The sequence below is a fragment of the Somniosus microcephalus genome, chromosome 3, assembly GCF_052327205.1.
Source record: "Somniosus microcephalus isolate GS21.2 chromosome 3, FLI_Smic_1.0, whole genome shotgun sequence".
NCBI lineage: Eukaryota > Metazoa > Chordata > Chondrichthyes > Squaliformes > Somniosidae > Somniosus > Somniosus microcephalus.
In genome coordinates, this window is record NC_140989.1 from 301,943,722 (window position 1) to 301,968,322 (window position 24,601).

General features: G+C 44.2%; 1 protein-coding gene across 6 annotated transcripts in view; it reads left to right on the forward strand.

Moving 5' to 3' along the window:
* The first annotated feature begins 20,046 nt into the window (after positions 1–20,046).
* Positions 20,047–24,601, forward strand: part of nfia (nuclear factor I/A) — an 885,553-nt gene continuing 880,998 nt past the window's right edge. For 2 of the 6 annotated variants that reach the window (XM_085982857.1, XM_085982863.1), the window contains exon 1: positions 20,050–20,315. In XM_085982857.1, the coding sequence (XP_085838983.1) occupies positions 20,220–20,315 (96 nt within the window). In that variant the 5' untranslated portion in view covers positions 20,050–20,219. Of the gene's footprint in view, positions 20,316–24,601 lie in introns of all 6 variants that reach the window. The other 4 variants (XM_085982852.1, XM_085982860.1, XM_085982853.1 and 1 more) reach the window with 4 other exon arrangements.

Sequence of the window (24,601 nt, forward strand, 5' to 3'; positions counted from 1 at the left end):
TTGAGGTACAGATCAGCCCTGATCTAATTGAACAGCAGAACAGGCTCGAGGGGCTGAATGGCCCACTCCTGATCTGATGTTTCTATGTTCCTAATTTAATTTTGTACCTGACTCGAAGGCTTTCCATGTTTTTCCTTTTCCCATTTCCTATTTTGTTGCATTTTCCTTGGATCTCTCACTTTCTTAGCTATTTACACATTGATTGTTTCTCTAATACCTTTTATTTCTTCAGTGCTTCTGTTAGTCGACTATAGATGATCTGTTACATCATTGATGCTTTCTCTCTGTGTTTGTTTATGTTAAATAGATATATATATTATCCTTTATCTCTGATCATAATAATACATAGGCCTATCTCTTATTTTTTAGTTCTAAAAAGTACACACCAAAATGGGGACTACCTGTTCTCTCCACAGATGTTTACTGACTTGCTGTGTGTTTCTAACGTTTATAAGGTGACTCTTGTTAAAACACATGTATGTTGGTCTTCTGTAACTTTCTTCATGAACAATAGTTAATTACGCTCACAGATTTTGGATAAAAGTAAATTCCTGATAGAAACCTTAAAAAAACCTAGCTATTCACACTTCACCTTGCACCCTCCGTAAACTGGAACTCATCCCGAACTCTGTTGCCCATATCCTAACTCGCACAAGGCCCATTCGCCCCTGTGCTCACTGATCTGCATTGGCTCCCGATTTTAAAATTCTCATCCTTGTTTTCAAATCCCTCCATGGCCTCACCCCTCCCTATCTCTGTAATCTCCTCCAGCCCTACAAACTTCCGAGATCTCTGCACTCCTCCAATTCTGGCCTACTTAAGCATCCCCAATTTTAATCGCTCCACCATTGGCGGCCATGCCTTCAGCTGCCTAGGCCCTAAGCTCTGGAATTCCCTCCCTAACTAAACCTATCCACCTCTCTACCTCTCTCTCTCCTCCTTTAAGACACTCCTTAAAACCTACCTCTTTGACCAAGCTTTTGGTCACCTGTCCTAATATCTCCTTATGTGACTCAATGGCAAATTTTGTTTGATAACATTCCTGTGAAGCGCCTTGAGACGTTTTACTACATTAAAGTCACTATATAAAAGCAAGTTGTTGTTATTTTCATCTCTACTGTGGTGTACCGATCACAGAAAAAACACAATCCGGTTTCCGGTCCGTAGACTATAAATCAGGCATCATGCCTTTAAGAAGGATCACACCTTTAAGAAACTCGATCTGCAACATAGTTAAGCCCAGAGCGGGGGAGGAGCAGTCAAAGCTGTGCACTGAAAAAAGGCAGTCGTACTTTGTGTAGCTCTGACTCCATTTTGTGTTCAGCATGCAGCCTCAACAATTAAACCTTTTCTGTTGAACCTCTCCGAGTTCAGTATTTTTTGCTAGGAGTACGTAGACTCCTACATTGGTGACCCCGACGCTCAGGACGACTCCTAAGCGTAACCATGGCTGACATAAACGCAGTTTCTGTGAAGCTGCCGGAGTTCTGGGAGAACCTGGCCACCGCCTGGTTCCTTCAAGCCGAATCGCAATTCCGACTCCGCGGCATCACCGCCGACACAACGATGTACGACTACCTCCTCGCCTCCCTGGGCAGCTCGACAATCACGAAAGTCTGGACAACACTACAAAACCCTCCGGAGGAAGGCAAGTATGCACATCTCAAGGCCGCGCTCATTAAAAAATTCACAGCCTCCCAATTCTTGCGCAACTGCCACCTCCTCGACCTCCCGGGCCTCGGTGACTCCACGCCGTCAGACTTGCTTTCACACATGCTTGCTCTGACCGACGAGAAACCGCCCGGCTCCCTCTTCCGCACGCTCTTTATCCGCCAACTACCTCCCAGCATCCGCCCGGCAATCGTGGCATCCAGCCTCACGGACCTTGAGGCCCTGGCCGACGAAGCCGATAAGCTCCTGCCCGCCAGCTCCAACCACGCCGTCACCCCCGACCTGGCCTCCGCAGCGTCGGCGCGCTCTCCAACCTCTATCGCGCGGCCACACAGCTCGGCCACGAGGCTCCCCAGGCCCCCACGTCCCCCAAGCCCTCCGACCCAGGGCTACTGCTACTTCCATACCCGGTTCGGCGCACGGGCACGCCGCTGCAGCCATCCCTGCATGTTTCCAACCGCCCCCACACCGGACTACACGATGGCCATGGGGCAAGCAGACGCGCTGCTGTACGTTACAGACAGCGCCTCCGGACGCCGTTTCCTATGCGACACGGGCGTGCAGCGCAGCATCATCCCCGCGTCCGCCCTCGAGATCAAGCAAGGCGGCCGCGGCCCTGCGCTGGCTGCCGCCAACGGCACCGACATCCGGACGTACGGCACCCGCACCGTCACCATCGACCTCGCAGGTCGCCGCTACCACTGGGTGTTTATCACCGCCAAGGTGCTCTCCCCGCTCCTCGGTGCGGATTTCCTGTGCGCCCACGGCCTGTTGGTCGACAAGCCTCGGCGCCGCCTCGTGGACATGAACACCATGTCACCTATCCCGGGCGCCATGGCCCCCCCGCAACCCGCCGAAATGGCGTGGCAGTGCCGCGCCCGCTCAATGGACGACTACTCAGCACTCCTGGCTGAGTTCCCAGCCCTCACCAACCCGACCTTCTCCACGAAGGTTGCTAAGCACGGGGTAGAACACTTCATCCCCACCACAGGCCCACTGGTGTATGCCCATGCCCGCAGGCTGGACCCGGCCAAGCTGGAGATCGCGCGGGCTGAGTTCGCCACAATGGAACAGCTCGGCATCATCCTGTAGTGTCCGTGTGTAGATAAAGACACTGAAGACAGGAGTTGGTTCATAGGTATTTACTAAGCAAGTCTGGGGGGGGGTTTCTAAAGGATATACATAATACACAGGCTTATATAGCCCAAGTGGCAATTACCGGCATTACGCACACCTGGGGCTCTTAAAGGCACATACACCATAATTGCTCTTAAAGGCACATACACCACAATTCCTCCCCTTCTAGCTAACTAGTACATCATATTTTAAGTAATTATTAATTACATGTTATATGCAAAATAATATACATTGCTGTATTAATTAATTATAAGTTAGTCTCTCAGGAGGCTTCCTGACTCGGTCCGGGTAACGCCTCGGGGGAGTAGTAGTTTCTGGTGGTGTAGTAGGTTCTTCTGGCAAGGCTGATTTGGCTTGAAGGCCAGTGTCGGGTTCATCGGGCTCCAGTATCACCGGATCGGAGGTAGATATGGGTATCTCTACTTCATCGTTAGATGTATAGAGTGGTGGTGTAGGTTGTCCCTTTTCGGATGACTTGATGATTTGGTCAGCATGGCGCCTTATTATGCTGTCTCCGATGTCCACGGTATACATCAGTGGTCCTAATCGTGTGCAGATAGTTCCAGGCTGCCATTTCTCGGTACGGTAGTCCCGGGCCAAAACCGGTTGGCCTATCTGGAAGGCCCTAGTTGGCCTTTCATTCATGCCCTGAAACTGCCGGTTCTCCACGTCCCTTCGGATGTTGGGCTTGACCAAATCCAGCCGGCATCTTAGGTTTCTATTGTAGAACATCATGGCGGGAGTTTGGTTAGTAACCATATGCATTGCATTCCTATATGCAAATAAGAAGTTATCCACCTTGTGCTGAAGTTTTATGTCTTCATTATCCATGGCCTTGATGGCCTTCTTGAAGGTCTGGACAAACCTTTCAGCCAATCCATTGGTGGCGGGATGGTATGGGGCGGACGTGTAGTGCTTTACCCCATTGTTCTTTAAGAACTTTCTGAATTCTTCGGACACAAATTGCGGTCCATTATCAGAACATATCTGCTCCGGCAGCCCATTTCTGGCAAATATGGTCCTTAATACTGTGATGGTTTTTTCCGTGGTGGTGGAGGACATCTTTATTACCTCCGGCCACTTGGAGTGTGCATCAACTGCGATTAAGAACATTGGGTCCATAAATGGACCAGCAAAGTCGATGTGCACCCTTTGCCAGGGAGATGAGGGCCACTCCCATGGATGTAGAGGGGCCTGTGGCGGAGCATTTTGGACCTTCTGGCATCCTAGGCAGCTCTTGGTCATGTCTTCGATGTCTCCATCGATACCTGGCCACCATACAAACGCCCTAGCTAGGTTCTTCATTTTCACTCCACCCAGATGCCCCTCGTGAAGCTCCTTTAGCACTTTATCCTGGAGTTTGGGTGGAATCACTACTCTGGATCCACACATCAAGGTTCCTCGGCACACTGACAGCTGTTCTCTTCTTTGCGAGAATGCTGGCAACAATGGTTCGCCATGTGCTGGCCATCCTTTCACTGTCAAATCGTAGACCCGTGAGAGAGTAGGGTAATTTCTTGTCTCCCTTTCAATGGCAGAATTTGTCACCGGTAGACATTCCACTATGGTAGAGTGGAATATCTCTACTGGGTCTACTGTAGGTGCCTCTTCTATCGTTGGCAACGGTAGGCGTGATAAACCGTCAGCATTCCCATGCTGTTTTGACCCTTTGTATTCAATGTTGTATTGGTGTGCCCCTAGGAAAAGGGACCACCTCTGTAGTCTTTGTGCCGTCATAATGGGGACACCTTTTTTAGGGTTGAATATGGAGATGAGGGGTTGATGGTCAGTCAGCAAGGTAAATTTTTGTCCGTGTAGGTAATGGTTGAATTTCTTCACTCCTCATACCAGGCTGAGTGCTTCCCTGTCTATCTGGGCATAGTTACGCTCAGCTGAGTTCAATGAGCGTGACGCAAAAGCTATCGGCCGTTCCGAGCCATCAGGGAATCTATGGGATAATACCGCTCCTATGCCGTAAGGGGATGCATCGCACGTCAGTCTGATTGGTAGTGATGGGTTGTAATGAGCCAAAATTTTCTCGGATGTGATTAAGTCTTTACATTTATGGAAGGCACGTTTACAGTCTTCGTTCCATTTCCAAATCACTCCTGTCTGTAGAAGATCATTAAGAGGGTGTAGAATAGTTGATAAGTTCGGTAAAAATTTATGATAGTAATTTATTAATCCCAGGAATGACCTTAATTGTGAAACATTTTCAGGTGCTGGGGCTTCTATAACTGCTTCAATTTTTTTCAGGTGACTTATGCAACCCTTCCTTATTAATTATGTGGCCACAATATGATATCTGATTTTGGAAAAATTCGCACTTGGGGCGATTTGCTCGTAGGCCCCGTTCTTTCAGCCTAGTTAGCACCTGCTCCAAATTGGCAAGGTGCTCGTTGTCGTTTTCTCCTGTTATAAGGATGTCGTCTAGGTAGCATTGAGTCCCCGGAATCCCTTGCAGGACTTGCTCCATAGCTCTTTGCCAGATAGCTGGAGCTGATGCTATTCCAAAAACCAGTCGATTGTACTGGTACAGGCCTTTGTGTGTGTTTATTGTGAGATACTTTTTAGAGGTCTCCTCAACCTCCATCTGTAGATATGTCTGTGCCAAGTCAATTTTTGTGAAACGTTTCCCTCCGGATAGTGAGGCGAAAATATCTTCTATCCTCGGAAGAGGATACTGTACCGTGTGAAGGACCGGGTTTACAGTCACCTTAAAGTCCCCACAGATGCGAATTTTTTTCTGTTCCTCAGAGTTATTTTTCAATGTTTTTTTCATGACTGGAACGATGGGTGTTGCCCATTCGCTCCAATCTATTTTGGATAATACGCCTGCCTTTTCCAAATTCTTCAGCTCTGCCTCGACTGCCGGACGTATTGCGTATGGCACCGGTCTTGCCTTAAAATTTTTTGGAATTGCTGTATCTTCCACTTTTATTGAGGCGGTGATGCCTTTCAAGGTTCCTAGTTTCTCTTGAAACACTTCTTTGGCGTTGGCCAAGATGTCTTTTAATCGTTCAGGTATGATGTCATCATTGTTTTTTTCCTTACTGGTCACCGTCAGTGCCTGAATGGAGTGCCAGTCTAAACGTATCTTCCTTATCCATTCACGTCCCAACAACGGTGGACCACCATCTTGTAGAATGTATAAATACAACTTTTGTATTTCTTTGCCGTTGTATACCACAGGCACCCTTATTTTTCCTTTGGGGTAGACTTTCTGCCCCGTATATGTTTTTAAGATAATGGATGTGTCTTTTAGAGGTATATGCGAAAATAGCCTCTCGTAATCTCGTCGATTTATTACGGTTAGAGCTGATCCTGTATCTAGCTCCATTTTAACTGGGGACCCTGCTATTGTGAGGGTAACCCAAATGGTTTGGTAATCCTCTTTGGCAAGTACATTATGTAATTTGAGACAGCTTAGTCTCTTGTTTCCGGAGTCGCTATCGCTATTCTGGTCTTCGGAGCTATTGTCCGTCATCATTTGTACCTTCCTGTACTTTTCTTTATTGATTTTTTGTTTTCTGTCAGTGCATTTATTTTGTCCAGATTGGCATACCCGTGCAATGTGTCCAATCTTACCACATTGCCTGCATGCTTTGCCCTTGAACCAGCAGTCCCTCTGGTTATGGGTGGATCTGCCGCAGCGATAACACCTTCCGAACTCCTGTGTCATTTTATGGGTGCCGAAGTCCTGTGTCTCTTGTTGTATCTCTGCAGCTCCTTTTGCTGCTGCTTCGTATGATACAGCCATACTGAAAGCTTTGTCCAATGTTAAATCTTTTTCAGAAAGCAGTCTTTTTTGTGTTCCTTCACTTAAAAGACCGCAAACAAATTTGTCTCGAAGATAATCCGATAGTCCTGCTCCGAATTGGCAGTACTTTAATAGCTTTCTTAATTCGGTTAGGTAATCAGCGTTACTTTCATTCTTGTGTTGATTTCTCTTGAAGAACTTGAATCGTTCCGCTATCAGCAGCGGTGTTGGGTTTAAATGCTCCTGCAGGGTATCAACAATTTCTTTCAAAGTCTTGTCCTTTGGTTTGGCTGGAGTGATTAAATTTCGTAACAGCCCGTATGTCTTCGCGCCCATTAAGTTCAGAAGTACTGAAGCTTTTTTTTCATCTGTTATTCCATTTGCAGTGCAATAAACCTCTACTCTTTCCACGTATGTGGTCCAATCTTCTATTTCGCCATCGAAAGCCTCAATATTACCAGATTTAGGCATTTCAGAAAAGATATGGCGCTTCCCGCGCTTTTTTTTTTTCTCTCTGTAGCAACGATATGGCGCTTCCCGCGCTTTCCCGCCGCTGCTACCGATAACAACGCTGTTTTACTGTGGTTTCCGTTTATTCACTGTTGGAGACTCGTTCCCGACGGAGGTCTAAACGCTGACCTGCTTGCCGCGCCGGCCGTCTCTCGAGTGCACCCTCCCAGTCCGTTATTGCTTGCCTCCGATTTCGCTGCCTGTCTCAGCTGTAGAGCCCGCCGCTGGAGCTCCAGCCTGACGCCCAGGAAGGATTAGCGCAGTACCTGTCACCAGCTTGGCCAGCTGGTGAAACCACAGTTTCTCTTACTTCCTTGAGTCTTCTGGACGCTGGAGGAATCGATGTCCTTGAGGTGCTGCCGAATTGCAGGTAAGTCCATTTCCACTTCGTCGCCACTGTAGTGTCCGTGTGTAGATAAAGACACTGAAGACAGGAGTTGGTTCATAGGCATTTACTAAGCAAGTCTGGGGGGGGGGTTTCTAAAGGATATACATAATACACAGGCTTATATAGCCCAAGTGGCAATTACTGGCATTACGCACACCTGGGGCTCTTAAAGGCACATACACCATAATTGCTCTTAAAGGCACATACACCACACATCCGCCGCTCCAACAGCCCCTGGGCCTCCCCACTCCACATCGTCACCAAACCCGACGGGGGATGGCGCCCCTGCGGGGACTACCGGCGCCTAAACGACGCCACCACGCCGGATCGGTACCCCATACCGCACATTCAAGACTTCTCGGCTAGACTGGCCGGCCGCTCAGTCTTCTCCAAAGTCGACCTGGTGCGCGGTTACCATCAGGTGCCAGTCCACCCCGCGGACGTTCCCAAGACGGCCATAATCACCCCTTTTGGGCTATTCGAGTTCCTCTGAATGCCCTTCGGCCTCAAAAACACGGCCCAGGCCTTCCAGCGGCTCATGGACTCGGTCCTCCGGGACCTGAAGTTCCTCTTTGTCTACCTGGATGACATCCTGGTAGCTAGTTCCTCCAAGCAGGAACACATCGAGCACCTCCGCACCCTGTTCCAGTGGCTCAGTGAGCACGGGCTCATCATCAGCCCAGCCAAGTGCCAATTTGGCCTCAGCAGGATCAAATTCCTCGGCCACCACATCATGCAGGACGGAGCCATTCCCCTGCCCGCCAAGGTGCAAGCCGTCCAGCAGTTCCCCCGGCCTACCGCCATCAAAGGCCTCCAGGAGTTCTTGGGGATGATCAACTTTTACAACCGCTTCATTCCCGGAGCAGCCTCCCTCATGTGGCCCCTATATGAAGCCCTCCAGGGTAAGAAAGACAGAATGGCGATCGAGTGGTCGGCGGACATGTTGACCGCTTTCGACTCGACCAAAAAGGCGCTCGCCGACGCCACCATGCTCGTTCACCCACAGCCCAACGCCAGGGTGGCCCTCACCAAGGACGCCTCCGACCACGCGGTCGGCGCCGTGTATGAACAGTGGGTCGACAGGGCCTGGCAACCGCTGGCCTTTTTCAGCCGCCAACTGCGCCCCCCGGAGGCCAAATGCAGCGCCTTTGACCGTGAGCTCCTCGCACTGTACCTGGCAGTCCGCCATTTTAGATTTCTTCTGGAGGGCCGCCCCTTCACCGCGTTTGTCGACCACAAACCCCTGACATTCGCGATGGCAAAATCTGCGGACCCGTGGTCAGCCAGGCAACAACGCCAGCTCGCCGCGGTGTCCGAATTCACCACGGACATCCGGCATGTCTCCGGTCGAGACAACGTGGTGGCCGACTGCCTATCCCACCCCGCCGTCCACGGCGCCCACCTGGCAGTGGACTATGCTCAACTGGCAGCGGAGCAACGCACCGACCCCGATCTGCTCTCCGCGCCCACAACCCTCCCAGGGCTGCGACTGACCGACATCGCCTGCGGCCCGTCCGCCATCACAGTCAAATGCGACACCTCCTTGGCGCAACCCCGCCCCATAGTCCCGGCGTCCTGGCGAAAACGGGTGTTCGACATCGTCCACGGCCTCTCACACCCCGGCACCCGCGCGTCCATTAGACTGGTGGCCAACCGAGTTGTCTGGCGCGGCCTGCGCAAAGATGTGCGCGTCTGGTCCAGATCCTGCATAGCTTGCCAGTGTGCCAAAATCCACCAGCACGTCAAAGCCTCACTCGAGGAGTTCACCGTGCCAGAAAGAAGGTTCGACCACGTCCACATCGACCTCGTCGGCCCCCTGCCGCCATCACAAGGTCACACGCACCTGCTGACAATCGTGGACCGTACCACCCGCTGGCCCGAGGCCATTCCACTGACGTCCACCACCACCGCCGACATCGCGAGGGCGTTCATCGGTACCTGGGTCGCTCGGTTCGGCGTCCCCTCCAACATGACGTCGGATAGAGGCCCGCAGTTCACCTCTGATCTGTGGGCCGCCATCGCCCGAAACCTCGGGGTGGCCGTTCACCGCACCACGGCTTACCACCCCCAAGCCAACGGACTGTGCGAGCGATTCCACAGGTCCATAAAGGCGTCCCTCCGTGCCAGCCTCGAGGACGAGGCTTGGATCGACCGCCTCCCGTGGGTGCTACTCGGCCTACGCTCCGCGGTCAAGGAAGAACTGCAAGCCTCGGTGGCGGAACTCGTGTACGGCCAGCCGCTGCGCGTACCCGGAGAGTTCCTGCCCACCGCCACGACCCCCTGGTCGGCTGACCAGCAACACCGCGCTTTCGCCAACCGAGCACAACAGTTCGCTCCGGTACCCACCAGCCGGCACGGCGAACCAGCAACCCGCGTACCACCTAGCCTGCACATGGCCAAATTTGTTTTCGTGCGCCATGACGCCCACCGAGGACCTCTACGGCCCCCATACGACGGACCCTACAAGGTACTCCAAACGGGGAACAAGTTCTTCCTCCTCGAAGTGGGCGGCAGAACTGACAAGGTGTCGGTCGACCGGCTCAAGCTGGTGCACCTAGAGCCCGATGAACCCGTTCAAGTGGGCCAACCCCCACTGCGGGGCAGACCGCCTAAGAGCCCGATGCGTCCGACCACCCCGCTCCCGACACCAACCGCCAAGAGCCGTTCCGGCCGTGCCATCAAGCCACCACACCGGTTCGTACACTCCCTACTAGCGGATTCTGGGGGGAGCTGTGTGGCGTACCGATCACAGGAAGGACACAATCCGCTTTCCGGTCCGTAGACTATAAATCAGGCGTCATGCCTTTAAGAAGGATCACACCTTTAAGAAACTCGATCTGCAACATAGTTAAGCCCAGAGCGGGGGAGGAGCAGTCGAAGCTGTGCACTGAAAAAAGGCAGTCGTACTTTGTGTAGTCTCTGACTCCATTTTGTGTTCAGCATGCAGCCTCAACAATTAAACCTTTTCTGTTGAACCTCTCCGAGTTCAGTATCTTTTGCTAGGAGTACGTAGACTCCTACACTACTATAATAAAACTAAGTTAGGTTTGCTGCTGATGACTATGATTGCATTACACTGCTCAACACAAGTCGTATTTATGTCTCTCCATTGAAGTATTTTTTTTCAAATGTTATATTGGAATCTCAAGTACACTTACATGTATATTTTATGAAGCCATTATACATTTAGATGTTCATTCTCACATATTTTATACATCCATATGTATTATAATAAAACCATTGTATATTTTGGTTTGACAATGCTTGTAGGAAGGATGGATTAATACATTCAGGTTTCTCCAGAAGACTGTGCTTGTATTGGAACAACGCGGGTCAAAAAGTTGAGGCAGCATGTACAGTCTTTTCAAGGAGCTTAGGTCTGGACATGGAGGAAGGAGGCCATAGATATTAATGCCACATCAATTGAGGTGAATTCCCATTCATGGCCAGTGGCTGGGTTGCTGTGCTGAGGGGTCAGTTGGGTAAGTTTCCAAGAACAGACTGTTTAATATTTTCCTAGTTCCAAGCTGAAGGTGAACTTCTGATTGGTGTATGCCCCACATGTGTTTCAGCCACTTGTTAGTTGTGAAGATGGTGGCACATTGCCACCGTGTGGGAGGGGGGTGGGAGGCGTGGTTGGGGGATGCATTTTCAAGCAGCTAGTAGTGAGAGACATACTAGCCTGCTCGTTGTAGGGGGTGGCATCCCACTTCAGTGAGAGTGGGTACTCTAGTTTATAATATGGGCCTAACATTCTTCCAGACTAGTGCCAAGAATGGCTGGATGTGGGGGCATGGCCAGAATATTTAAAGGAGGGTGCTCTTCTGAACATAGTCACTCTAGCAGGTGTCTGGAATAGTGGGATGAAATGTGTGAAGCTTGTGTGGGCTGCAATATGTGCTATGTATGATCTTGAGTTGCCCTTTGTGCATTCTTCAAGTTCCTCTGAGCAGAAAAGATGCCACGAATATGCTTGAAGTACCTCCATCTCCCAAGACAACAGGAGGGACTCAGTCTACCAAATTTCAGGCACTATTACTGAGCAGCCCAGACTCGTGGCCTGATCTGAGCCCCAATAAAATCTGTGGCTGCCGAATGGAAACCAAGATATCCCTTCCAACCTGCCCACATAGCTTATCATTCATTATCCCTGGAAGAGGCTAATAGAGAGCCAGAAGCACCCGACTGTTGAAGGGATAATTACTAGTCCTAGCCCTTTTCAGGCTACTCCAGATCAGGTGTATTCCCCAGACGTTCACCTTCAACTAAAGTTAAAGATAGACGAATTCTATAAGATGCTTAATTGGGTCTAAAGGTTCAGACTATCACTCCCTAAAGGAAAGGAACGACGTGAAGATGTTACCGTCCTCCAGATAGCACTTTTAATAAGTTTAACTAGACTGTAACCTTCCGGATATTATGAGAGTCCGGAAAAAAAAACCAGAATTCTGCAACTCCTTACAAAAGAGTGTACAGAAATTGAGTTCGCGAGTTTGATACAGAAATACTACTTGAGACAATTCAAAAAATATATAGATTTATTTAAGAGCCAACATACAGTTAACAACTTGTGAGTCAATCACAACTTTAACAGTTCAAAATACAAAAAGCTTACATTTCTTTTTCTCAGAGATTCTTATTCTCAAATCTTAACTTCATACAGTTTTACATTTCTTATTCTTAATTCTAATCCAGAATATCCACCAAAATCAAATTAAAAGTACCTTGATCCCTGAGACTCAGAGTTAAAAACTTACAGAGCGTGCCTCTGAAGTTGAGAGAACCGCTTTGCCCCTTTCCAGTGACTTCTGACTGTCTATCTGAAAAGCTCTATTTTTATACCTTTTTTAGTGGTTTATCCTTTGAAGTTTTCTGCTCATGTAAGCTAATTATCTCTAGTCATCTTCCTGTTGACTTTTCTCTATACTTACTGCCAATTCAACTGTTAGCCTGCAGACCTCTGTCTGTTGTTTAGGTGTTTCAAAAACTTATCATAAAACACAATATGACAGTAGTATTTATTTGATGCCATTCTTATCGAAGGTCTTCCATTCAATTCTAAAACCACCTTAACTGGTTACAACCACAGATTCCTGTCTCTGTGGTGTTCCAAGTTCAATACAAACACCATGTGATTGCTTGGTGCATCTATTGAAGTCATATCTTCAAAGTGTTCTGTTGGTATCATATTTACAACATGTAAATTAAAGACACTTCAACTAGGGTGTTCGTTTTCCTAGCCATCTTTGTTGGTTATATTATAATCGTGTTTTCTGTTTCATTTGATGTTACTTTTATAAAGGCACATGGTTTTTTAATATTCTGTGTTCCTGTTCGAAGTGTTAGTTTTTAACACTTTACTTGGGTCATTCTATTGTGTTTCTCCCAAACCCCAGACCTTCTGGAAGCGCCAAACTGCTATTTCAATAGGGCCATTGTTTTAGTATTTTTAACCAATTCCCATTTCAAAAGCTTGTGGTGTTTATAACTTTTGTGTTATCAAACCATCCCATCTCAGAAGCATGTTTGCACAACTTGTGTCATTGAGACTTTAGATTTTTAAACCCAGTATATGATGTATTAATAAAATCAGAAATCTGTTCATATGATGGTGTATTTTTCTGAAATATGGTTTATTCCTTCACACTGTCACTGTAACTCTTTTAGCCTAGTGATAGATCTGTGCCTCCCTAAAGATCCCTCTGGGTCCTATTAGTCATCACATCAGTTGAGGTCATTGCCCTTCATGACCACTGGCTGCGTTGCTGTGCTGGGTTGGAGGAGGGTGCAATTTACGTTACTGGGTTTCCCAGAACAGGCTCCAAACTACTTGATATTTCCCTTGCTCCAGCCCTTTTCATGATCGAGCACAACAGGCAGCTCCCACATTGACTCATCAGGTGGATTCAGAGCCTGGCCTGAGAAAGAAATCACAAGACGAGTTGCTGCATGAGGGCCAGATTATGCCCTTCCACCAATTAGCTGATATATTCCTCTCCCAGCATGACCCAATACTGCTATTTCCAGGTGAAATACTACCTCCAGAATCCTGCAATACTTTGCAGACTTCAGGATGAGCAAAACACCTTGGAACATTTCCTCCATTCCCTAACAGCCTGAGGATACGTCTCCACCCTGTGCACCCATCTCACTATGGTGACCAAGGACAGGGAAGGAAGCCTAGGAATTAGACCAAATCTTACTGTTGAGGAAGGAGGAGTGGCAAATGCTATGGAGTCAAATTCTAAAGTCTACCACATGGAGCATCTATGTAGATGGTTCACTACTAATCACATTTCAGCTTGTGGACAGGCTTATGGGTACTGTGTATCACTGGAGTGTAAGCAATCATCATAGCAGCAGCAATAAGATTTACTGGGATCAAGGAATGTAGAAAGTGAACACCTAGGTGATTCAGGTCGTGCATCGTGATCTGTGGGATAAGTAATGCATCATTCTTTAACAATCCTAATACAGGAAACTTTGGTTTATCCGGAGGTTAACTGTCCGGAATGCTCGAGCCACCGGCAAAATTCAGGAGTCGGTTCAGTAAGTTTTTTTCTTTTTGTTGCTTTTTTTTCACTAGTCAGGCTCTGCAAGGTCTAGCTAAAGCTGTTACTTAGCTACAGAGATGCTTGCAAGCTACGGCCGACTGTTTAGAAGCTGTTGCTAAGCAACAGGGTTTGTTGCTAGATACGGAGCTCAGAAGCTTCCATATGTTTTAACATTAGGGCTGGTTTGTCCGGCAGTTTTGATGGGACGGCAACAGCTCGGTCCCATCGGTGCCGGGTATCACAAAGTTTCCTGTATTTCTTGTGCCTATTCTCAATACAGATCATTAGTTTTCAGCAGGTCAGATTCTTATACACAACTTAACACACTGGCATGAGGATCTTTCAAAGGATAATCTGTCTTCACAGAAGATCAAATGTCGGCAGGTGCCATTCTCACTGGATTGTTTTAAGTTATCTATTGATTAGAGCATTATGTTGCCAAAAGAAGTTAACACATTGTTTCGCTGGATTCTCATGTAGCAGGGTATCTGATGTAATGGTTTGATGATCTACAGGGTGTAAGTGCCTGGAGACCTCAGAGTGTCTCACACAAGGCCTGGTAATGTCAGTCAACTTCTGATGAGTAAGGAAATGAAAAGCTAAAGGATACAATCATGTGTCATGGTGCTTTTTATCTGGTGTTGTACACAGTAGAAATAAAAGATTATTGAGTAAATCTTGTAATAAGTTGTTGGTGCATATCAATTTAGAATCATAGAATCATAGAATGGTTATAGCACGGAAGAAGGACATTCGGCCCATCGAGCCCATGCCGACTCTCAGCTAGTCCCACTCCCCCGCCCTTTCTCCGTAGCCCTGACATTTTTTTTCCTTCAGATACTTATCCAACTCCCTTTTGAAAGATAAAATTGCATCTGCCTCCACCACCCTTTCAGGCAGTGCATTCCAGATCTTAACCAAATTTATGAAATATTTGTAGGCCAGCGCTTTCTGCAGCAACTATTAAATTTACAGCTCATTGAGATAAAAATTAGTCTGGGTCTGTTTTTGAGTCCAGACTCAGCGCTGCAGAAGTCGCGCACACCTGAAGCAAGAGACCCAGGGATTGATAAAATTCGGTCCTTAAGCCTCATAGGATACTTGGGCGAGCTGCTGGCACCAGTCGCTTCTCCATGGGCAGCTTGTCCCACGGGAGAAACCAGTTTCGGGCTGTCTGCCTTGCCGGTAAGTCCTGGGAGGGGGGTAGGAGTGGGTTACGGGAGGGGCCAAGTGCAACTCCTGTAGAGTCAGGGAAGCACACCTGCTCCTCCTGGCTCCATAGGTACATGTTTTTGAAAAATATATTCAAAAACTTACCTTTGGTTGGCAGTTGCCTGCCCCACACATGAGGTGACCAATTCATCAAAGGGGTCCTTTAACAGCCATTAGGGCCCTAACTTCCATATTTAAAGGGCTTCACACCTGCTTTAAGCATCTGAGACACCTAAACGAATGGATCCAACAGATTTGGCAGTAAGATCAACGCTTCCACAGATTGGGCAAAGGCCATCCCACTGCTAAATTGATATGCTTTCCGTCTGTTTTAAGCCCAAAACATTAGCGCATACCAATTTCTATCCCTATTTACTCTGAATAGCTGACCTTCTAATTCTTATAAAGTCCACTAGGACCATTGCTATTTGTCCTTCATTGTCCTTAATTATACTATTTTGTCATGTGGCAACTGTGTTACCTAACCTGTTGGCTAAAAAGGTAGCAATAAGTCAGTTACTATGATAAACTGCATCCTAGACACTACTAAGAAATTAGATTGGAGCATAGTATTTTCAGATGACTCCTCCACGTTATGTCATGTCCTCATACTTCCACATCTCCCAGAAGGCTGCGATTTCATTCCCTGAGGCAGTGCTAGCCTTCAAGATTGCCAACATTTCCCTCTCAGAGATCACCATCATCCTCCCCAAGGTTTCTGTCATTACTCTTTCTGAATTTACTGTAGCTCCTCACTGCTGCCTAGCGTACATTCGGCCTACCTTACCTCAAAATCTCAAGATTGAGATGCATATCATTTTTGAGCTATCTACATATCCAAGAAATGAAATACAGTGGCAGCTACGTAGTATCATTGCCTTGAGATATTTGTATTTTAATTACAGTAACTAAACAGTTCAATAACCAACGGACTCATTTTATATCCAAAGCATTTGTGTGGCTGCAACAGTGTTATTGCGCTAGACATTTTAATTGTGCATTATGCTTAAATGCTTAGCAAGAGCTCCCTTGATTGTTAAACCTGATGTAGTACTGAGCCCTGTAGACCAGGAAGGCCACAGTGCCTGCTTGGTGGCGAGTCACCTTATCTAAGGGATGGTGATGTTAGGCCATTGCAATTGGACTCAAATGTTCCTAGATCTGGGATGGAAAATCTGCCTGGGCTCCCACTTCTGATTGTTATCTAATAATATTGTTTGTAAATGGCGTGGGAGCTAATTGGACCTACCAAATTCCCACCAAAAGATGACTACTAAATAATAAAAAAAGTTATTTTGGAAATGATCTCACCTTAATAATTGATCACATTAAATGGCTTCTGTTGAGGCCCTACTTGAATATTCATAAGCTGAAAATCCATCTCAAAAATAAACTACTGACTAGAAACTCTGCATATCATGCACCCAGATAGCCTTGTTCTAAGGGTCAGAAGCAATTTCTCAATGTACCTAGCTGCAGCTATTCATTATTCATCGAATACTTGAAAGGTAACACGAATTATTCCCAATTTTAATTGAAGCATAGCAATCAAACTCGTTATGTTTCCAGATTAAGAATGCAATTTCTGGGTAATTGTATCTGTGTTGAGAAAGCAAAGATTGCTCAAAGGTTGTAGATGCCAGTTCTTTTTCAATTTGCAATCTCCCTCCTGACTCTTGGCTGGTTTGTGGTTCCATAGGCACTGACAGCCGAACCAATACCAAACCCAAGTGGTCACTCTTCATGCCTGAGCCTGGACAGTGAGTGTGTTGATGGGCTATTCCACCATGTAGGGCATCACAGGCAAGTCTGAATCTGAATTCAGCCAATGTCATGCACACGTACTTTCCAATAGCAGGCCACAGGACGGTGATCAGGAGTGGTAGCCTGGCTGTTGCTTTTCCTTCTAACCTGGGACACTAAGGCCAGTTATAGCACCCTCAGTGCCAGCCCGTCTGAGATCGGGATCAGACCTAGGAAAGTCCCTGCTGCGAATATACCAGTAGTCACCTTAGTTTATTAGATTTTTAATTTAGAATATTGAAAAGCCACCATCGTACTAAACAAAACGTGCTTTCATGTAACTAAACTGCTTTTAAATTACCTACCAAACCTCCGACAGTATCATCCCCCAAAAAACGGTCTTAGTCATGGTGAATCTTACTGCATTGTTTTAGCTCCTATACTGATAGTTGCCTACAGGGTTTTGAATTCGATAATTTTATCCAAGGTTTTCTTACTTGCAGCTGAAGCTTATTTTTTTCAGACGAATGAAAAAAGAATTCTGTTTTTGTAAGCACAATGTGACATTATAGGGGGGAAATGAACAGAAGCTTGTCTTTGTTCTGCAATGAAATCCAGTCACAGAGAAGCCATTGAACTTCCTGTGGACTGGAACCGAACACGCAGGACCTGGTATATAGCGGGTGCTCTGTTGCTCCCGCCTTTGCTGAAACTGTAAGAACGGCATCTTTGTGCTGAAGTGAAAATGATGCTGCTCAGCTCTCTCATGAGGTGACTTACAGCACCCCCACTGTTTGGAGAGATAATTTCACTTGTAACGCTAATAACTTTAGTGGGGCGGCTGGCTGAGCCAGCGAGGACACTTCACTGCACATCTTGGCTCAGTTAGAAATCGGAAGCAGATGGTTCTTTCGGCTGGCTTCCCACTCAGGCCTGTTACTGCAAGCCTATGGTTGTTTGCTGGTTGCTGCTGGCAGTTTGTGACTTGAACATGGTAGGACAGCAGTGAAAAATCAAATCTCTTAGCAGACCAGCACGCTGTGATGAAATTTGACAGATCTGACATTCTATACCCGATGCATAGTTAGATTATATTAACCTTTGCTTTCTTTCAGCTCTTTTTACCCACAAGTTGTTAAAATCATTCATTTTCACCTGTGACATTATATGCAATTTTTAAAGAGACAGTAATCAAATTCACTTATAGAACAGTTTCTGCAATCAGAGATATTTCTGTTTTTAGTGCGAGCGAGCTACCAACCATTCAATTAAGGGCAGTTGTCTGTGCCTTTTACATAAATCGTTACCATTTTCCTCCAGGTAAACTACAAAATAAGAATGTAAAGATTTTCATTTTACACATCTAAAAGAGGAACTATGTTTACAAACAAATATCAAACATCTTTTGGGGAGGACAAGAGCAGTGTGTCATTTTTATCATGATAACATTGAACAGAAATTATGCAATTATACTTTTTGACGCAATATACAAGTTAATTCACTGCAGCTTTGTTTATAAATAAAGGTTTGAAAAATATTGATTTATAGTTTATTGGCTTTAATCATTGAAATCTATTGCACCAACAGTGGTGGTTAACAATTGATTTTACAGTTACTGCATTAACAATACATTTCCTTCTTTTTTAAAAATATTCTATGATTCACTGTATTGTGGGTTCAGAGGATTATATGCAGAATTTTACTTTGTAAATAAAGATTCACTTTTCCTAGTGTTTCCCCAGCAATGTTCATTTTCAGAAGCAATCGTACAGTTTCAGAGTGTTCTGTCTTTCTTTTCAGAAGCGGGAGGTAAAATGAGATCTTACCTTTAAAGGTTTGACAAAAGCAGTTGCAAGCAATTACCAAAAAAAAATACAGAAGAATAAAGTGTGTGAGTAGCAGTTCCCAATACATGCCAAAATGTTGAATTGCCAGCTGCCATGCTCAGTAAATACTGAACTTTCTAATTTCCTTAATAAACATTTAAATTCAAATATTTAATTCCTCTCTATCCACGAGCAAGATGCTCTCTGATTCTTCGTGTGTTGTTTGAAAGAAATAAAAGACATATCTGCAATTACAACCATAAGGAATTGATTAGACTTTGGATAACTTAAAATGGATGTGCATGATTGATTCTCCTGTTTCAAAGACACTAAGATGATATTGATTTTGATGCAACATGCTTTGCCAGTAAAGAAGGGGGAAAAAAATACTGTGGCACACTTTTTGTTTTGTTTGTATTAGTTTAGCTCCAAGACAATTTCTGCTTTCAATTCCCAAGCCTCCATGCAGTCTTAAAATTATTCCTTTTTTTAGTTCTGTCAGTCTTAAAATTTCTCTAAGGGCAAAGAATTTGTAATTAGGGGGAAAAGGGGTTTGATTTTAATAAAACTCGAAGTAACATAAGCCGGTAAGTGTTCTGGGTGACTAAACACGAGGATGCTGCTCGTCATATGCCAATTTTGGTTGTGATTGTTGAGCAGAATTAAACTACTTAAAAATATGTAAAGATTATATGACAACACTGCTTTGTGTTCTTAAGAGTTGCAGTGTAATTTGTTCAAAAACTGTAAACCTTATAGGTTAAAGCATTTTCTCATCATTCTTATTAGTTCTACTGTTGAAAACACAGATCATTTTCATTCTCTGGTGAAAGTGCTTTGTTTATTTTAAAGATAGTACAATCTTTATATTTTGCTTAATATTAGAAGCAAAAAAGCTGAAACAGGAATTGAAGCTGAAGGAAAAACAGCACATTTTTCTTCATGTTTGAGAAAGTTAGCTCTTTACGCATGCAATGTAGAAACAGATACTGCATCAGCCTCGAAGTCTGTAAAAACAAAACATTGCATGATACTCTAAGCAGTTCCATCTGTCATGCAGAAATTTTCGGCTAATAGCCTATGGCATTCTCAGTCCATAGTCCACTACCTGTGTTTCTCGTATTAAATCCCCATGTTCACCAAAGCTTGCAGGCTTGAATCATCTCAGTGTTGAAACCCTTATTTTGCCGCCTCACTTTGATGTTGAGCAGTGGGCTCTTTTTTTTAAGCGAAGACAGTACTGAACAGATGACTCCTCAGTTCCTGTTCACCTTGCCACTGGGTCTGTGAGATTGGTTCATTGTCAAGGAGACTTTACCCATGATTCCATATGGTATGGATTGGGCTACAATGTTGCCCAACATGCCATTGCAAATGTTTTCTCAATTAGGTGTCTTATCTCCCGTGAGCTGCATCAGATGAAGGTTGCTGACAGCATAATGGCCGGGAAACCCTCCGACAGCTCCATCAAATGGCAGCTGTGCTATGACATCTCAGCCAGGACATGGTGGATGGTGAGTTGGCAGCAAAAGCTGTTTTTTTTTTTACTTTCCCTCCCTCTTTGACTGAATGTCCCAGACCTTGCATTCATCAAATTAACATTTGATTTTCACACTATTCAGAGCTGTAATCTCACACTTTCAGTTTCTCCTCTGTGCTTTTTGAACAATGACCACTGCACAGTAACCCGCTTATCCTGGAATTGTGCAAGAAAGTACAAGTGATTGACAGGACAAAGTGTTAATTTTGGGGTTTTTTTAAAGCGTGAAATTAGAGCTGTGCTATTTAAAAGTATCTGTTGATCAGGTAGACTCATGCATGCAAGTCTGAGTGTGTTACAGAATTCTTGTGATTAAGTGTTTCAGTGACTGTGAGACTTACGGTGTTTTTATTGGTTTAAAACAGCTGCATGAAAATGTATATATTTTTTCAGCATTCAGAGTTGTCATCAACTTGAGATTTGATCAACTTTAGCATGCTATAGTTGTTTCTAGTAGTTACTGTCAGTATACTGGAGTACTTCCGTATACCACTGATATAAAGTATTCAGTCATTTCTGTTTGTTTTCATTATAGTGGGATACTGTGTTATTGTCAGTTAAGTCATGTGTTTCTGAGCGCCTTTACATTATGTAGTTTGTTAGCAACTTTGCCTGCGATTTAAGTCGTTGAATGGTTCCGGTGTGCAGTGCGGAGAGGTTAACACACAATTCACAGTCAGTCGGGCCACACAACCTTTGACTTGCTGAATCAAAAAGGATACACGGAATGCAGGAGGATGCACAATAGTCCATTGTGGTACTAGATACAAATGAGTTCTGTTGCGGGGGGGAAAGAGATGCGAATCATAATTGTGTGCTTCAGCGTGTACGTTAGCTTGCGATTCATTAAAAGTGATTATTTGTTTTGGTCATTATTATTCTCGAGGCACGCACAAATTCTGCCAATGCGACGGGGGGGTGGGGGCGGGGGGCGAAGAAAGAGAAAAGGGGAAAAAAAGTTTGTTGTTGAGACAATGAATTCATTATTCTTTCTCAACTGGACCGTAAACTTACTTGTTCTGCATCAATATCAGGATAGAGCCTGGCAAGTGGATTTGTACAGCACGTCTTGCTCTGCTTTCTCTGTTGACAGACTGAAATTTTGTTGATTTCCTGGACAAATGTTAGATGCAGTTTTGGAAATGTGGTGTCTCATGGGGGGAATTAATGTGAAGAGTTTCAACTCAAGGTATTCATGACCTCTGTCTCGGGGCTTGAGTCATATCCATTTTTGTAATTTCAAAGCTGTGTTTTTAAGATTGTTTCTACATGCTTATTCCTGTCAGGTTAGACAGAACCAGCACAACTGCGACTATCTTCCTAGTATAATCAAGCCGAGTGGTAATAATGCAAGTTCTGTTGTGCCATTGTTAGTTAAATTACAATGTGATAACTATAATTATAGTTGAATTTATTTTCCGTAGGAGGTTCGCCCCCTCCCCCGACTGCTGCTGTGACAGGAGAATTTTATTTTTAATGAGTCGTAAACATTTCAATATAGTAAAAGAGGCGTTCTTTTTCCCTCTGCATGTGCTTACCATTTTTTGTCATCAAATTTCAATGGTGCTTTGTACTAAAACTTTACAGAGGAGTGAGCCATGTGAAGTTAATGCACAGCTGTTTTAAGGAAGATGTGCATGCAGTATTACTTTCTGAAGTGCTTTTAATGACCTGCTTCTAATTTTGCCATTAAATGCAATGGGGTATAAAACTGACAATTATGTTGATTTCCATAGGACAACTGCAGCTTTGGAGTGAATGAATATTATGCAGTGCCTATATTTATTACTGCATGATTAGCATTTAATGTGCTTCATATGTTAAATGCTGGGAATGAGTACTGTAATGAATTTTGGGTTTTTTTAAGGACTCAATAAGGTGTGGTATGCAGACTGTTTTCTGTCTCTTAGACTTTAAATGACATGGAAAAGAATCTAAACATGCTGTAAAAACAAACCTCTGAGCATGGAAAATTTTCTGATATTGATTTTTTTTTGTTGCCAAAGGCGATACGAGGCTAAATTTAATAAGCAGTGCTCACTGTTGAAATGACCCGTACTCTAAGCAAGTATCTACACACAGCTGTGTTATTCTTACAAACTTTTTTTATCTTTAATGTTCTATGTCAGAAATATGCTTTTCTGCTTTATTGGCAATCAAGAAGCACGACATTTTAAAATGTTTCAGTCAGCCTTCCTGACTGTGAGAAAGACTGTGGCTTTCAGAATCTTGCAGCTTGTATTAAAATCTTGCAAGTTTTTCCAAATCATTCCCTGAGTGAGTTCTTTGCTTTGTTGTAATTGGTAGATTGGCATTGATATTTTACCCTCTTTCCCTGTGTCTTTTTACAAGCTTTTATTGATAATTATATTAAAAAATCATAGTAATTAAGTATATTTTGCCCTATTAGAATATCTGTAATTATTTGCTTCTGAACAGTTTCTCTATAGGTTAATTACATTATAATCCCAACATTCTATTTGCTGATGTTCCTCCTTCTAAATCAGCTCCAGTACATAGAGATCACTGGTTGGTTGGTTCTGAATGTATGAAATTGACCTGAGATTGACACACAGATCATTGACAGGAAAAAGGGGAAACTACAGCTTCAATTGAATAAAGACATGAAGAATGTTTTACTTCTTTTCCAAAATGGAAAATTAACTGATTTTCTTAGACACAATTACAAAATCTCCGCAGACATAGAAAATGCTAGAAGATTTCATTCAACCCTTGAAAATATATGTTATGATTATCACGTGTGTTTATTAGTTTTGTAAAAAAAAACTGTGCAAGCAACTCATTAACCTATATTGTCAATATTAATGAAAAATCAAGCTATAGATATATCATGACAAATAAAGTTTTTCCTTCCTGTATGTAATTCACTAGTCACTGAGGGGGTGGTTATACTTGCCCATTAAATAAAATTACTTGTTCTAACATAAGAAAATTACATAATGAAAATACATACCACTTACTGGGAAGCTAACTCTTCTCAGAATTATTCTGAATTAATCATTTGGAATAACACATATTAGTTACAAAATGGTCTAGGTAAGTGTGACCCATATTAAGTAATAATATCTGGTTGTGTTTCCATACACAAATGTAACGACAAGATAAGATCCATACATAATATAACACAAATCAGCACCAATATGTGAGAGAAAATTGTCATTTAATAGTTACCAGTGTTGTCATATTACAGATCAAAATACAACTGCAACTCAATTAGAACCATTATCTCCTCTTTTTCTATGTAAAAGTACAATATTTCCAGCATGGATGTTGAGAGTTCAGGTAACATTTTTGCCATTTTTGTTCATCCAAATTGTGCCTTTTCGTTCTTCAATGTAAGATGTATTCTGCGTGATTTGGTGAATGTTTTGAGTATTTTTTTTAATCCAAGCTTTTCAATCTGGTATTCAGCAGTGTCTGCCTTTTTTTTTTACCGCCGCCCTCACCTCTGCTACACATACAAGGTGATCTCACTTTCAGATGAGAGTATTCTGTTTAAAATTCCTCCAGGAGCACGATTCACAGTACACGATAGAATCTGAGAACATGTTGATCCCACAGCGCTGCCAAAAATATTTCTAATGCAAACGTTTTTGTTTGTCAATTCATTCTGTGTGGATACAAAATAAATTTAAAAATGATTTCAGCTGTGGCGTTTGTTGTGTGTGCGTGTGTGTTTATATAAAATAAATGTGGATGTATCATGGCTACGACTTGTATTTTATGCAGAATAGCAGAGTCGGCAGTAGGTTCTCGGATATGCGCAAATTACACTTTAACATTTTGCAATTTGTTTCTGTGTGTGCTTTTTTTTCTAGAATTTAATGTGTTGCGCCGAGAACATTTAATTTGATCATTACCCATCCTTATATGCTTTCCTATTGTGAAAACATCGTCCCCGTTTTAAGTGTCTGTAACTTTCCCATTGATTTCTGAATAAGTTCATTAATTATATTAAAGAAGATATTTGTCTCAATAGAAGTTGCTAGACACTGACATCAAGGCATAACTTGTGGACAAGATGAGGGGACAATTCTGTAAATGTTATTTAAATGCAGGTTTCTTTAATTTCCATAATTCGCTTGTTATTGTCCCTCTAAACATTTCCATGCAATGTCAGGTGAGAGTGTGCCCAGCGGTGAGGGTCCTTTCCTCCATTCTGATTTGGGATCGCTTAGTTACCTTTTTAAATGATAGCACAAGTAATTGGTTCAGTCTTTAAATTCCCCGTATGGAGCA